The sequence below is a fragment of the Miscanthus floridulus genome, chromosome 6 (assembly GCF_019320115.1).
Source record: "Miscanthus floridulus cultivar M001 chromosome 6, ASM1932011v1, whole genome shotgun sequence".
Classification (NCBI taxonomy): Eukaryota; Viridiplantae; Streptophyta; class Magnoliopsida; order Poales; family Poaceae; genus Miscanthus; species Miscanthus floridulus.
In genome coordinates, this window is record NC_089585.1 from 145,840,696 (window position 1) to 145,856,299 (window position 15,604).

Sequence of the window (15,604 nt, forward strand, 5' to 3'; positions counted from 1 at the left end):
CAGCACATCTGAGGCCGGTGAACTAGGACCCAAACTGAAGACATGAGCCAATGGTATGCTGATATGGGAGACAAGGGCCCAAAAGCTACAAGAAATGGTGTGCGTTCAATGATTATGTTGACTACCTGGGAACTATGGAAGGAGAGGAATAACCGAGCTTTCAACAGATCGTCAAGAACGCCGGAGCAACTTTTCAGAGTGATACAGGATGAAGCAAAGAACTGGCTGCATGCTGGAAATAGAGGTCTAGAGATGGTGCTGCCGCAAACGGCTCAGCTAGTCGTTAATGATCATATCCATATGTAAGTGTTCCTTAGAAGGTTTTTAGGGGTGGCAGGGCAAACACTGTAAAGGTGTATGCCAGGCAAAATGAGCGCCTCTCGCGCTGAGACACTGTAATTTCATCCTTCACTTATTAATCAAAGCCGACAACGGATCTTTCGAAAAAAAAAAAAAAGACGAGGTGCGCATTTTCAGCTGCCAGCGGTATATCACTTTGGTTGCAGCTATTAAAGTATATGATACATCAATTACTGTTTTGTTCACTTAGCTGATAAGTCATGGCTGAAAGTACTGTTGGCTGATTTATTGTAAGAGAAAAATAATATTCGTTGGCTGAAAAAATATGGCTTATAAGCCAAACGAACGGGGTGCGGTTTTGATTACTCACGGTTAGTCACTTCGGTTGCAGCTAGTTCAGAATTGCAGCTCTCTCTACGGTTGAATTGTAGATCTATTGATTGACAATCACCATGGGTTGTATAGATTGAGGTAGCAAATCAAGTATAAGCATGTGACTGCAAACACACCGCAAAAAAATAACTACAACATCAGGTGAGGTCGTGCTCTGTAACATCTTTTGTATATGATTACATTGCGACAATTGGTATCTATGACACTATATGTGTTATGAACGACGTATAGGAATATGAAGTAAAGAATCAATCAACAAAGGATACACACGATTTAACGTGGAAAATCCCTCCGATGTGAAGGGGAAAAACCACGGGCACCAGCCAGCAACAATCTCACTATCTCAAGAGTTTTGGGTTACACGCCTATGACGGCTTACAAGAGAATCAAGTCTCCACGAAACCCTAGCAAGGGTGTATATACCGTACCGTACCGCGGGGGGCTCCGCCCCCCGCACCCCCCCAGCACAGGGGCGAGACCTGATGGGCCGGCTTCAGACTCCGCTACGCTCCGGCCCAAGCCTCCCGCGACGGCCCTCCACTTCGCTCCGTCAGAAAACCCGGCCTATATCCTGGAGTGAATTTGGAACAACTCCAACAAAACTCCACCTTGAGATAAATTCATCTTGTATCATAAATCAACCCTTCATCCTGAACATAACAAAGATAGAAAACCACGGGTGCCAACAATAGTCTCTTGGACTATCTAATTAAACCAACTAAGCTTGAGCACAGCTCAAACTTAGCAACAGGAACATGCTTTGTCATCATATCAGCAGGATTACCATGAGTACTAATCTTGCATACCTTCAGCTTACCTTCTTCAATCACATCACGCACAAAATGATACTTGATATATATGTACTTAGTTCTCTCATGGAACATCTGATCTTTAGTGAGGTAAATTGCACTTTGACTGTCACAGTGCAAACTTATGCAAGATTCAACTCCACAAAGCTCAGCGTACAAACCTTTCAGCCAAATTAATTCTTTGCACGCTTCACAAATAGCCATATATTCTGCTTCAGTAGTAGACAGAGCAACAACTGACGGTAAAGTAGCCCTCCAACTCACAGCACAACTGCCAACAGTAAACACATAACCTGTAAGTGATCTTCGCCTCCGGCGACGGGCCTCCGCTTCGCTCCGTCAGAAGCCCGGTCTATATCCTGAAGTGAATTTGGAACAACTCCAACAATATGTTGTTGTCTTCACTTGTAAATCTGGTCTCGTTCGCAAAGGCGAAAAGGCTCTCGTTTGAGTATTGGTGAAATTGGCTGATGTGCCTGCAACTCTGGTCACTTGGGAGAAACTAGATGGAATGCATGACAAGTTTCCATTGTCACTGGCCTTGGGACAAGCCATTTCTTCCGGAGAGGGTGATGTCACGACTCAAGCTACAGTAGACAGAAGACAGGTCCTAAACCTCAACTCGAACCACATTCCTGTGTTCCTGCCCCGAAATCCTCCAGTTGATTTTCCTTTCACCCTCTAGATTTCCTCCCAGTTCTCTTGTCGTTACAGTATAAGCACATCCTTGTCCAATCGATCATGCATTTTTCCTCATGAGATTTCTGTTTCCAACCCATGAGAAACGCTTGCGCGGTTTGTCAAGCTCTTCTAGCCCTTGTAAACCTTGGAAGCTGTGAGGAGATATATGGATTGCGGTGCCAAAACTGATTTGACTAACGTTGCCTGCCTCGCTGGGCCGAGTTGTTTCCCTCGCCATCGTTGCAGACGCCCTGTGATATGATTTTGTCAGAACATGGTTATAACCGGCCTTCCCACATTTTTTTTTAGATAATGGATAAAACAATATCCGGCCTCTACATCCATAGATGTACACAGCCTATTATTACAAAGTTTTAGAGGAAAAAGAGAGAGCCAGTCTTATAGATCGACCCGGAAGCTAATTCAAATAGTATAAATGTTTCCATCCTTTATTAGATATCTCTAAAGCAATTATTTCCAATTTCTTGCTCATCGTAGAGAGCGCGTCCTTGGCTATCTCATCACGCTGCAGCTGGGCCCAAGAGCGTAACCAGTACGCTCCTCTAAAAATTACCTGCATCATAGAGTTAGATCTCATTTGATTAAAAACAACATCATTACGGCATCTCCAAATAGCCCAAAACATGGCAGCCACCCCCACCCAAATCAAATTTCTAATCCTTTTATTTTGATTAGTTAGCCAATTACCAAGCATGTGGCTGATTGATCTTGGTTGGGTCAGACTAGTAGCAAAAAAGATAATCATCCATATCATTTTGGTAAGGGGACAGTCTAGGAACAAGTGTTGGATAGTTTCATTCCCATTACAGCAGATACACTTCTGACTCCCCTTCCAATTTTTTCTAGCGATGTTGTCTTTGGTTAAGACGACACCCCTTTGCAAGAACCAAAGAAAGATTTTAATTTTTAGAGGAATTTTTATCTTCCAGATCTTCTTATGACGAAAATGTGTTTGTGTATCTATAAGATAGAGATACATAGAGCGGACAGAGAATAACCCAGATTTGGTTAAACTCCATCTGAAGTAATCTGAACCTTCCACCAATTCGACATTTGAGATCCGTGCTACTAAACTAAGCCATTCTGCAAGTTTATTATCCACCAGAGCCCTTCTAAAAGAGATGTTTAGTGGGCTAGTAGTCATCACTTTTGAGACTGTTGCGTGAGGATCCCGCACTATATTATATAAGGATGGATATTTAAATTTCAGAGGCTTATCTCCTACCCATGTGTCGTCCCAAAACCTAGTGTTGGTTCAATCTTTAATATCGAATGAACCATTAGCCAGCACCTCATCTTTGATATGCATGAGTCCTCTCTAGAAATGAGAGTCATTGGGTTTGACTGCCACCTGAGTTAGGCTCTTAGAGCTTAAGTATTTATTCCGTAAAAGAGATTGCCATATGCCTTCTGAGTTTAGCAAGAGTCCGAGATACTATTTGAGAGGGAAACATGAGCTTGTTGCTGGTATGTCCTTGAGCACCTCGTCAAGCTTTAAATTCTCACATTTAAATGGTGCCACTAGGAATTTTGGAAAGTTTGTGCAGAATCCTATTGTTTGTCCAAATCGCTCAGGTATTTGAGCAAAGGGTCAGAACGTCAGCGACACACATTGAAACCCAAAGCGAGCAGTTGTTCTCAAACCACTCCGAAACCAAATAGTAGATCACAACACGAAGTCACACATGAGTTGCATATTGGCACACCAACAAAAAATGGAGAGCTATAGATCATCGTGGCAAATATCATATCCGATACCGGACCAATGGATCCTTGAACTGAAGCCGCTGGTTATACACCCTCCACGCATAGTCCTCCAGTAGGAAAGAGTGAAACCTCCATCCATCCTCGTCGTCGGCTCCGGCACCATTTGCCTCGTCTTCGCGGCCTTCTCCGGCGGCATTGGAGAGCGGGACCAAGGGCGATATGATGTTGTCCAAAGACAGAGTGATAAGGACCGTCAGCGACAGACGGTCAGTCTCGCCATGCTGCGTCTCCATGGGTGCGGCGGATGTGGGGCGAGCCATCCCTCTCACTTTCTTCAACTTGCCATTGCTCCACACCTAGCACGCGAGCCAAAAGGAATCATGGCAACAAAAGATGAGTGCTGCCGCCCTGTCTGAAGAGTGAAGAACAGCTCATATGACACAATGGTGTTGTTTTTTTGTATGTGTTTGAAAAGCAGAGACGTTTGACTCTGTTTGTGTGTGTGTGTGTGTCTTGACGTGTTCCAAACTGGGCGATGATCAGTGAGTGAACCACACCAGCTGATGCTGACATGGGACCTGATTGCCTAACTGGGTCAAAAATAAAAACTGAGTGGTGATGCTGAATTGCTGATGCGCAACCTACTTTAGAATTTGATGCCGCTGGCCGCTGCATAAACAAAACGGATGCTGACAATCTCTGCCGCTGGTTCCTGTACGTTCTGTTCCAGTGGCACTACCACCTCTAGCGTGTACTAGAGCACTAAATAAATGGCCTCTAAATTTTGACCAGATAAAGACGATATAAGAATAATTACGGTGCTTTACATAATCTCTGCTTTCTTTATGGAAGATGCCATTGCAAATTTCAGTTACTAATGTTCATGAAATGAAATATCTGAGAGATTTGTACTTATAATTAAATACCTGGGCAACGTCGCCGATGGTGACAAGGATCGCGCCGTCACGTGCGCCCACTGCCGTCCACTCGCCGCCGTCGTTCATGACCCAGCTCGGCGGTGCCTCTTCCTGCCCGGTCGCTTCCCACTGGCAGTGAAGTGCCACGACGTACGGGTACGCCTTCGCCTTCCCGAGGGCCGGAGGCGCCGTATCGGCTGTGGAGACCCGGGAGGCCCACAGCAGGCACCGCGGCTTCCTCCTCCCCTCCGCGAAGGGCTCCTCCCGGAAGCCCGTGTCGGGGCACCCAGAGAGAAGCGCCACGACCCGCATGCCCACGTCCCTCATCCGACGCGCGTACTCCGCCGCAGCCGGGAGCGCGTCCATGTCCCCCTCGCAGGCGTCGAACACCATGGCGGGATTGTCGGCGCCGCCGCCGTCTACATCCTGCTCTCCCCCCTCCTCCTCGGAGAAGCCGAGCGTGCGGAGATTCGACTCCAGGCGCGTGGACGCGTCGAGTTGAGACAGTTCGGCGAGCGCGGAGGACGGTAGCTCGGAAGGGAGGCCGTGGCCGGCGAGGTGGAAGTAGCCCACGTCCGCGGCGTCGCGGAGCGCGCGCTGATCGGGGGACTCGAGCGAGACCAGAGGCGGAGGCGAGGGCGACACCTGCGACCGAGCTGCGAGTGGAGACCGTAGCTGCGGCGCCGGGGACGAGAGGAGGAGGCGGTGCAGGAAAGCAGAGAGCGCGGCGTCCGTGGTGCCCCCAGCGGCCGCGGACGACGGCGCCGCGTGGTGGTTCGACGGCGTTGGCGGAGGAGGGCCTGGGAGCGCGCTCCCTCCGGCGGTGGTCCTCGACGTGGCTGTGGCGGACTCGGAGGACGAAGCGGCCATGGAGACGGCCGGAGCGGCGATCGCAGCGCAGGGGTGCTTTGCTGGTAAACGTGTACTGGCCACAGGGGTAGTTGGGCGCCGTTTGCTATCGTGCGAAGGAGGCGGGCCTTTATCCGGGTCGTGTTGGTCTGGTTGTGTGCACCCACCTGCTGGCCCAGCGGTGGGCCACCTTTGCGAATTGCGGCGACCTGGACCGGTGAAGCTGGCAAGTGGGCCGGTGCACGGAGCACGGCTTACTGGCCCCATTTCCAACAAGGCAACAGCTCCCGCCAAATCAGAATTCTGCTGCTCTGCTTCGTTGTGCATTAGGGTTTTTTTTAAAAAAAAAAAGAAATCTGGAGGGCCTTGTTGGCCCCTACACTTAATAAGTAGGATTAACGCAAGCTTTGACATTGTTGAAGGATCTGAATAGACATGCGTGATGACATCTTATAAGTGAGAGGAATAACTGCATGAAAGCATCCGTTTCCGTGAACCGTCGAGACTGACCTCAGTGATGACTTCAGATTTAGAGCATGCTGGCTCATATATGATCGTGAATTATAAGTTGGAATAGTATTTTCCTCTCACATCAAACCAGCCAGCGGTAAATAATCCACGATCGTTTACGACGAAACGAACATGTTGTTCGCTGTGCTGCGCCGGGTACTATCTAGTTGCATTTGCTGGCTCACGTTAATACAGGAAAAATGAGAGGGTTAGCTTCGGACGCCGGAGCAGGAACACATAGGTTGCAGTGTTGCTCTTAGCTTGATTGTAGACCCTTTATGTAGGTGGTGTTTAAATTCAGGAGCTAAAGTTTAGAGGTGTCACATCGGGTGTTACATGAGAGTGTTCGGATAGTAATAATGTCGGGTACCATAAAAAGGGGTCCCATAAGTAAGGACCGAAAAAATCGCTTAGAACCCTGTAAAAATCGAAGCCAAGAGACAACTACCGGCAAACCCCCACCTTATCCGAGACTCGGCTGGACCGCCCGGCCCACCTTGAACAGTACCTCGACTCGCCCGAGGCTCCGCCCGTAAGGCCTCGGACGAGGTGCTGATTCTCCGCCTCGCTCGAGGCCCCGCACGTAAGGCTCGGACGAGGTGCTGATTCTCTGCCCCGCTCGAGGCCCCGCACGTAAGGCCTCGGACGAGATACCGATTCTCCGCCTCGCTCGAGGCCCCGCCCGTAAGGCCTCGGACGAGGTACCGATTCCCCGACTCGCTCGAGACCTCGCACGTAAGGCCTCGGACGAGGTGCTGATTCTCCGCCTCGCTCGAGGCCCCGCACGTAAGGCCTCGGACGAGATACCGATTCTCCGCCTCGCTCGAGGCCCCACCCGTAAGGCCTCGGACGAGGTACCGATTCCCCGACTCGCTCGAGACCTCGCACGTAAGGCCTCGGACGAAGTACCGATTCTCCGCCTCGCTCGAGGCCAGCTCGGCAACAACCCCGTCGCCTCCGCCTTGACTGACTCCTCTGACAGGACGTCACATCCAACTAACGCGTTCAACCAATCCCGCGATATCAGCCGAACGACGACTCGACACAGCGGAGTGGCCGACGAGACGTGAGTCACATCGATGCCATGCCGTCCGGGACAGGACGGGGCAGGGGTTACCGGCCGTTGTGCTCGGCACTGCGCCCACGACTGACGCCCATGCTGCACTGTGCTACCTAACCCCTGCTCCGAGGACAGTGCGGCGTGGAGAGTCATGTCTGGGTCCCTGTAGCCTCGGAATCAACGAACAAAGATCAAATGCTCCCTCCGAGCCTCGGCTATCCGTTTCGGGGTCTCGGTCGCCTCGGGACTCGCACCCGCCGAGCCTCCCACAGTGGTCCAGCCTCTGCACCGACTGGGCCTCGGCTCTCTATGTAATCAACATACAGTGATCGGCACGTCGTCTGCAGTACGCACCATACTCTGTGCCAAGCCATAGGAGCTCCCACGTCGCACAGGATCAGGCGTGACCGGCACGTCGCTCCAGTACACCGAGGACAAGACCGCTCCATCGACCATGCCGCCATAGTGGCGAGTTATAGGGCTCGGACACACCGCCTCTGCTCACAAAACAACACGTAGCGAACACATGTAATGCCCTTGTGCCTCCCTTCGATTATAAAAGGGAGTGATCGGGGCTGCTTCTAGGGAGACACACACGGAGACGAGCGAACTCACGAGAACACGAACTCACGCATAGACAGAAGGTAGACTCACGCATAGGGACACCCAGGCACACACGAACAAGCAACTCATGCCACTACGCAGAGACCTGGGGCTAGCTCCCTCTCTCGCCCTGCTTGTAAACCCCTACTACAAGCACCTCGGTGTAAGGAATACAAAATCGATCTCTCAGACTGGACGTAGGGCACCTATTGCCTGAATCAGTATAAACCTTGTGTCTCTTTGCATCACCATCCGGGATTAGGGACACATAGTACATTTTCACTAGTTGGTTGAGGGCTCGCCGGTCCAAAACACCGACAGTTGGCGCGCCAGGTAGGGGTCATACTACGTGTCAGCTTCATCATCCCAATAAGTTCTGGATGGCAGACCCCGTGCGATCACTTTGTCTTGGCACAGTGATCTAGTTCGGGAGCCTAGAGTTCATGTCTCTAGGATCTAAGTATGATATGGTACTCCTCACACCCAGAGCCCCACCGACCGACGATGACATCACGCACCAGCAGCCCAGGCGTAGATGGCGCCCGAGCCACCGCTCTCGTCGCACTCGCCAGGCACGACGCGAGCAGGACCACCCCGACACCGCGCGAGCTCAGGGCAACGCACCGCGCTCCGCTGGTATCCCATGCCTGGCTGTTGGTACAGAGTCCTTGGTTGGGGACCTGTCCAGCTTAAGCCTAGGCAAGGGAAAGACACCGGTGGCGCGCAGCAACGCCCTGTCATCAAGCTCTGCCCCGCCACCTCCTGAGGAGTCGACTTCGGCGGAGCAAAGCCCGGTGATGGCACCATCCCCATACCCCTTCAAGTTTGGCAACACCGCCATCGCCTACGCTTCTGCTCACACGGAGCCCTTAGGACGCCACCAACGCTTCGCCCTCGACCTCGACGCCACAACCTCAACCCACACCCATGCTGACTCCTCGGAGGAGGACGAGGCATGGGCCAGAGCGGACTTTTCCAGGCTTCATGACCCTAAAGCCATGCGCCGCTTCCTGGCCGCAAGCGACTACTACTTCGGCTACTCCGACTCCGATGACAAAGGCACTTACGACCCCACTCGTGAGTGCTTCCACGTCGAGCTCAGGATGCCGAGCATGGTCGATGAGGACGAAGGGGCAGGATCTCGCTCCCCGCCCCCCGAGGGGGCAGGCAGCACCGCACCTCCACGCGTCGAGCCCCGGGCAGCGTGGAACGAGAACCTTGCCCCCAAGGAACTTTGATGCCTTGACCCAGAGAAACTCCATGAGCTCCATGCCAAGGTCGAGCAGGACCGACTCCTTCTGCAGCAGCTCCGAGACACCCTCGAGCAAGAGCAGCGGGGTCGCGGTGATAGCGAAGCAGCCCGGCGGAGGGCTCGCAATGTCAACCACCGCATCAACAATGATGTAGGGGGTGAGCAACCCCCTATCTTCAATTGCGCTAGCCAGAACATCGCGGCAGCGGTGATGCTACTCCTAACTATGCCCGAGCCCTCTACCACGGAGGGGCGACTGGTCCACGGCGAGCTCTGAGACCTCCTCGAGACCGCCGCAGTATAGCAAGCCGAAAGTTCTGCCTCTCAACGGCGTGGAGGTGCCTCGGAACTACCCGCGGCATCGCCTCGGCAGGGTAGAGAGGCCTCGGTTCATCCCGAGCCTGCTTGGGCACCGACAGCCAACAGGGCCCCCTCGGTGCACGATCACCTTGGCGACCGACGCAAGGCACAAGGTGACCACAATGTGGTCAGCAGGCGACGGCGCCACGACAACAAGGGGCCCGCCCGAGGCTACTATCCGCACCGAGGCGGTTGCTACGATAGTGGAGAGGACTACAGTCCTTCCCCTGGGCCACCTGGCCCTCGAGTCTTCAGCTAGGCCATCCACGGCGCTCACTTCCTGGCCTGGTTTCGCCAACCGGCCAACCACACAAAGTACAGCGGTGAGACCAACCTCGAGCTATGGCTGGCCGATTACCACCTGGCTTGTCAGCTAGGTGGCGCGGACGATGACCTGCTCATCATCCGCAACCTCCCATTGTTCCTGTCAGACTCAGCACGAGCCTGGCTCGAACACCTCCCTCCCTCATAGATCCACAACTGGTGCGACTTGGTAAAGGTCTTCGTTGGGAATTTCCAGGGCACACACGTACACCCTGGGAACTCCTGGGACCTCAAGAGTTGTCGCCAGAAGCTGGACGAGTCTCTCCGAGACTTCATCTGACGCTTCTCCAAGCAATGCACCGAGTTGCCCAGCGTCGGTGACTCAAAAATCGTCTAGGCATTCCTCTCTGGCACCTCCTGTCGAGACCTGGTCTGAGAGTTAGGCCAGAACGTACCAACCTCGGTGGCCGCGCTCCTCGACATCGCCACCAACTTCGCCTCGGGCGAAGAGGCTGTCGGGTCCATCTTCTCCGACAACGATGCCAAGGGGAAGCGGAGGGACGAGGCCCCCGGGGCCTCGGCCCCCACCTCCTCAAGAAAAAGAAAAGGGTCACCAGGGGAAGCAGGAGGTCCTCGAGGCCGGTCTCATCACAGCCGCAGATCGCAAGAATCCCCGAGGCCCTGTCAGAGGCCCTATGCTCTTCGGCGACATGCTTAAGAAGCCCTGCCCTTACCACCAAGGCCTGGTGAAGCACACCCTCAAAGAGTGCACCATGCTCCGACGTTACTACGCCAAGCTCAGGCTCCCCTACGACGATGCCAAGAAGAAGGGCGCCGCCGACAGGGACGACGACAAGGACGACAGGTTCCCCGAGGTGTACAACGCGTTTATGATCTTTGGCGGGCCTTCAGTGTGCCTCACGGCGCGTCAGCGAAAGAGGGAGCGCTGGGAGGTCTTCTCGGTTAAGGTGGCCACTCCCTGGTACCTCGACTGGTCTCGGGAGGCAATCACCTTTGATCGGGATGACCACCCCGATTACGTCCCAAACCCCGGGTAGTACCCACTCGTCGTCGACCCAATCATCGGTAACACCTGGCTCACCAAGGTGTTGATGGACGGAGGCAGCCGTCTCAACATCCTCTACGCCAACACCCTAGAACTCCTGGGGCTCGACCAGTCACGGCTCTGAGGCAATGCCATGCCCTTCCACAGCATCGTGCCAGGGAAACGCACGTGACCCCTCGGGCGCATCGACTTGCCCGTCTGCTTTGGCACTCCCTCCAACTACCGCAAGGAGGTCCTCACCTTCGAGGTGGTTGGGTTCAAGGGGGCCTACCATGCCATCCTGGGGCGCTCATGCTACACCAAGTTCATAGCGATCCCCAACTACACCTACCTCAAGCTCAAGATGCTAGGCCCCAACGGCGTCATCACTGTCAAGTCCACATACGAGCATGCATACGACTGCAATGTCAAATGCATTGAGTATGCCAAGGCTCTCGTGGAGGCCGAGACCCTCATCGTCGACCTCGACCGACTTGGCAGCGAGGCGCCTGACTCCAAGCGTTGTGCCGGGACTTTCGAGCCCACAGAGGCCGTCATACTCGTCCCAGTCGACCCCACCTGTTCCAATGGCCATGCGCTGAGGATCAGCGCCACCCTCGATAGCAAATAGGAAGTTGTGCTCGTTGACTTTCTCCGTGTGAATGCCGATGTATTCGCATGGAGTCCCTCGGATATGCCGGGCATACCGAGGGAAGTCACCGAGCACGCCTTGGACATCCGGGCTGGCTCCAGACCACTAAGGCAGCGCCTGGGCCGATTCGACGAGGAAAAGCACAGGGCCATCGGTGAGGAGGTGCAGAAGCTTTTGGCGGCCGGATTCATCAAGGAAGTATCCCATTCGGAGTGGTTAGCTAATCCTGTATTAGTTAAGAAGAAGAATGGGAAGTGGAGGATGTGTGTAGACTACACCAGTTTGAATAAAGCATGTCCAAAAGTTCCATTCCCATTACCTCGAATCGACCAAATCATTGACTCCACTGCAGGATGCGAAACCTTATCTTTCCTTGATGCGTATTCCGGTTACCATCAAATCAAGATGAAAGAATCCGACCAGCTCGCGACTTCTTTCATCACACCATTCGGCATGTACTGCTATGTGACTATGCCATTCGGCCTTAGAAACACAGGGGCCACATACCAGCGATGCATGACCTAGGTCTTTGGCGAGCACATCGGGCGAACCGTCGAGGCCTACGTGGACGACATCATGGTCAAGTCTAGGAAGGCCAGCGATCTCGTCGATGACCTAGAGATAGCCTTCAAATGCCTCAGAGAAAAGGGCATCAAGCTCAACCCTGAGAAGTGTGTCTTTGGGGTCCCCCGAGGCATGCTCTTGGGATTCATAGTCTCAGAGCACGGCATCGAGGCCAACCCAGAGAAGGTCTCGCCCGTGACCAACATGGTACTGATCCGAGACCTCAAGGGAGTGCAGAGGGTTATGGGAAGCCTTGTGGCCCTGAGCCACTTCATCTCGCGCCTTGGCGAAAAAGGCTTGCCTCTGTACCGCCTCTTGAGAAAGTCCAAACGCTTTTCTTGGACCCCCGAGGCCGAAGAAGCCCTCACCAAGCTCAAGGCACTGCTCACCAATCCTCCCGTCCTGGTGCCGCCAACCAAGGGCGAGGCCCTCTTACTCTATGTTGCCACAATGACCCAAGTGGTCAGCACGGCTGTAGTGGTCGAGAGGCAGGAAGAGGGGCATGCTTTACCCGTCCAATGACCTGTTTACTTCATCAGCGAGGTGCTCTCCGAGACCAAGACACGCTACCCCCATATCCAGAAGCTGATCTACGCCATAGTCTTGGCTCGACGCAAGCTGCGTCACTACTTCGAGTCCCACCCGGTGACCGTGGTGTCGTCTTTCCCCCTGGGAGAGATAATCCATAACCGGGAGGCCTCGGGCAGGATAGCCAAGTGGGCCATCAAACTCATGGGGGAAGCCCTATCTTTTGTGCCTCGGAAAGCAATTAAATCCCAGGTCTTAGCCGATTTTGTGGCTGAGTGGACCGACACCCAACTGCCACCTACTCAAGTCCAGGCAGAGTGCTGGACCATGTACTTCGACGGGTCCCTGATGAAGACCGGGGCAGGCACAGGTCTGCTCTTCATCTCAACCCTCGGAGTGCACATGCGCTACATGGTTTAGCTCCACTTCGCCGCCTCCAACAACGCAGCCGAGTATGAGGCCCTTGTCAACAGCTTGCAGATCGTCATCGAACTTGGAGTGCGGCGTCTTGACATATGCGGCGATTCATAGCTCGTCGTCGATCAAGTGATGAAAGAGTCAAACTGCCATGACCCCAAAATGGAGGCGTACTACAAATTGGTATGTCACCTAGAGGACAAGTTCGATGGCCTCGAACTCAACCACATTGCGCGAAAGTTCAATGAGGCCGTGGACGAACTAGCAAAGATGGCATTGGCATGGGCCCCGGTCCCCCCGAATGTCTTCGCCAGAGACCTCCACAAGCCTTCCATCGACTATGCCTCAATGGCGGAAGAGGGCCCACCGGTCGAGCCCATCACAGGGCCCGAGGCCCCCTCTGTCACCGAGGCCCCTGTGGCCGAGCTCGAGGCCATGGAAGTCGACATGGAGCCTCCCGAGGCCAACCGAGGCACGGACTGGCGAGTCCCATTCCTTGATTGCCTCGTTCGAGGAGAGCTTCCTGCAGACAGGACCAAAGCCCGACGGCTTGCGCGATGAGCCAAAACTTACATCCTCAGCAACGGCAAATTTATAGGCGAAGCCCATCTGGCGTCCTCCAACAATGCATCACCACTGAGGCAGGCCAAGCCCTACTTTGTGACTTGCACACAGGAGCCTGTGGGCACCATGCAGCGCCTTGGACACTCGTAGGAAACGCTTTCCGCTAAGGGTTCTACTGGCCAACGGTGGTTGCTGACGCCACCAAGCTGGTATGCTCCTGCGAGGGATGTTAATACTATGCATGGTAGACACACCTCCTGGCCCAAGCCCTCCAAACCATCCCCATTACATGGCCATTTGCCGTATGGGGACTCGACATGGTTGGGCCTCTGCAGAAGGCCCCCGGGGGCTATACCCATCTGCTGGTTGCGATCGATAAATTCTCCAAGTGGATCGAGGCTCGTCCGATCAATCGAATCAAGTCCGAGCAAGCGGTGCTGTTCTTCACTGATATCATCCACAGGTTCGGGGTTCCAAACACCATCATCACTGACAATGGGACACAATTCACCAGCCACAAGTTCCTAACGTTCTACGACGACCACCACATCCATGTGGCTTGGTCAGTCATAGGACACCCTAGGACAAACGGCCAAGTAGAACGTGCCAATGGCATGATCCTACAAGGCCTCAAGCCAAGAATATACAACCGGTTGAAGAAATTTGGCAAGAAATGGCTTACCGAACTCCCATCGGTCATCTGGAGCCTGAGGAACACCCTGAGCCGAGCCACGGGGTTCACACCATTCTTACTGGTCTATGGAGCCGAGGCCATCCTCCCCACTGACTTGGAGTACGGTTCCCTGAGGCTCTAGGCCTACAACGAGCAAAGCAACCGCACTGCCCGCGAGGACACCCTCGACCAACTAGAGGAAGCCCGAGACATCGCGCTGCTACACTCCACCAAATACTAGCAAGCCCTACGACGCTATCAAGCCTAACGCATTCGAAGCCAAGACCTAAAGGTGGGCGACCTGGTGCTGAGACTGAGGCAGAGCAACAAAGGCCACCACAAGCTGACCCCACCATGGGAAGGGCCGTACATCGTCGCCCAAGTGCTAAAGCCCGGGACCTACAAGCTAGCCAACGAGAAGGGCAAAATCCTCACCAACGCTTGGAACATAGAATAGCTACGTTGCTTCTACCCTTAAATTTCCAAGCATTATATACATTGTTTCTCAAAATACAATAAAGAAGCGTTCTTTAGTTATTCTAATTTTTCGAGAAACCTCTCGAACCTATCGATGGGGGATCAGCGTTACGATAACGCTACAAGGGAGACTCGGCTCTGCCTCTACAGAACCGAGCCTCCCTCGGGGGCTAGAAGGGAGGGGACCCCCCTAACTCCTAGGCACCATTTTTAGTCGTTTTTCGAAAAAAATTTCTACGCCAAACTCTCTAGCGTACTCTAACAAATCAATTGTAAAAAACCTAAGGACTGAAAGTCTGTCTCAGGGCCAAAAGGTCAGTCGAGCCACGAGATGGCCTATGCCTTCGGGCTATGGCATCTCCCTCACCACCTTTTGCCCGAGGGGCAGCTTAGGCTTCGAGGAAGTTTTTTGCAAGCTGATATGTTCAGAGACGAGACAGAGGGCAGAGGCTCAGAAATACAACAAAAAATGATTAAAAAGCGTAGACTCATAAGTACTTCAAAAAAGGCCTCGACGCCCACAAGCGTTACGGTATAATAATCTAAATCCTAATCTATTTACATGGCCCCTTTGGCCCAGGTCAGAACTCAGGGTCGCCAGTGTCGGTGGTCGGCGCAGGAGGAACCACCTCCTCTTCAAATAGCTTGGCCAGCACCATGCCAGGGCCCTCGGCCGCCTCCACCAGCTTCATGACTTTGGCCTCGGCCTCCTCATCATCCTCAGCCAAGACGTAACCATCGTTGACGGCCTTGAGGTCGATGTCGGCGTAGTGCGAGGAGACGACAGCCAGGGCGAGCTTGACGCCCATATGCAGCGCCCCCCGGAGTCGCTCGTGGACTCGGCCGCTCAACGCGATCAAGCGGCTCCCGAGGGAGCTGCCTGATTCGACCCCCCTGACCTCCAAGGCCTCATAGGTGGTATGGGCAGCGCTCTACAGCACGTTGTGCTCCTGGATCT

At 53.7% G+C, this 15,604-nt stretch overlaps 1 protein-coding gene across 2 annotated transcripts; it reads right to left on the reverse strand.

Moving 5' to 3' along the window:
• Positions 1-2,495: 2,495 nt before the first annotated feature.
• Positions 2,496-5,772, reverse strand: LOC136460103 (2-oxoglutarate-dependent dioxygenase DAO-like). Of its 2 annotated transcripts, none has more exons than XM_066459938.1 (2): positions 4,838-5,772; positions 2,496-2,757 (listed from the first exon to the last, which is right to left on the reverse strand). In XM_066459938.1, exons 1-2 carry the CDS (start codon positions 5,696-5,698, stop codon positions 2,602-2,604), a joined length of 1,017 nt encoding a protein of 338 aa, XP_066316035.1. In that variant the 5' UTR covers positions 5,699-5,772; the 3' UTR covers positions 2,496-2,601. The 2 variants fall into 2 exon arrangements, with proteins under 2 accessions (XP_066316035.1, XP_066316034.1); XM_066459937.1 differs by lacking the exon at positions 2,496-2,757 and adding an exon at positions 3,649-4,267.
• Positions 5,773-15,604: the final 9,832 nt, after the last annotated feature.

Coding starts and splice junctions, on each gene's coding strand:
- LOC136460103 (XM_066459937.1), bottom strand. CDS start 5,698: ATGGCCGCTTCGTCCTCCGAGTCCGCCACAGCCACGTCGAGGACCACC. Junction 4,268..4,837: donor CCATCGGCGACGTTGCCCAG/GTATTTAATTAT, acceptor CTCGCGTGCTAG/GTGTGGAGCAATGGCAAGTT.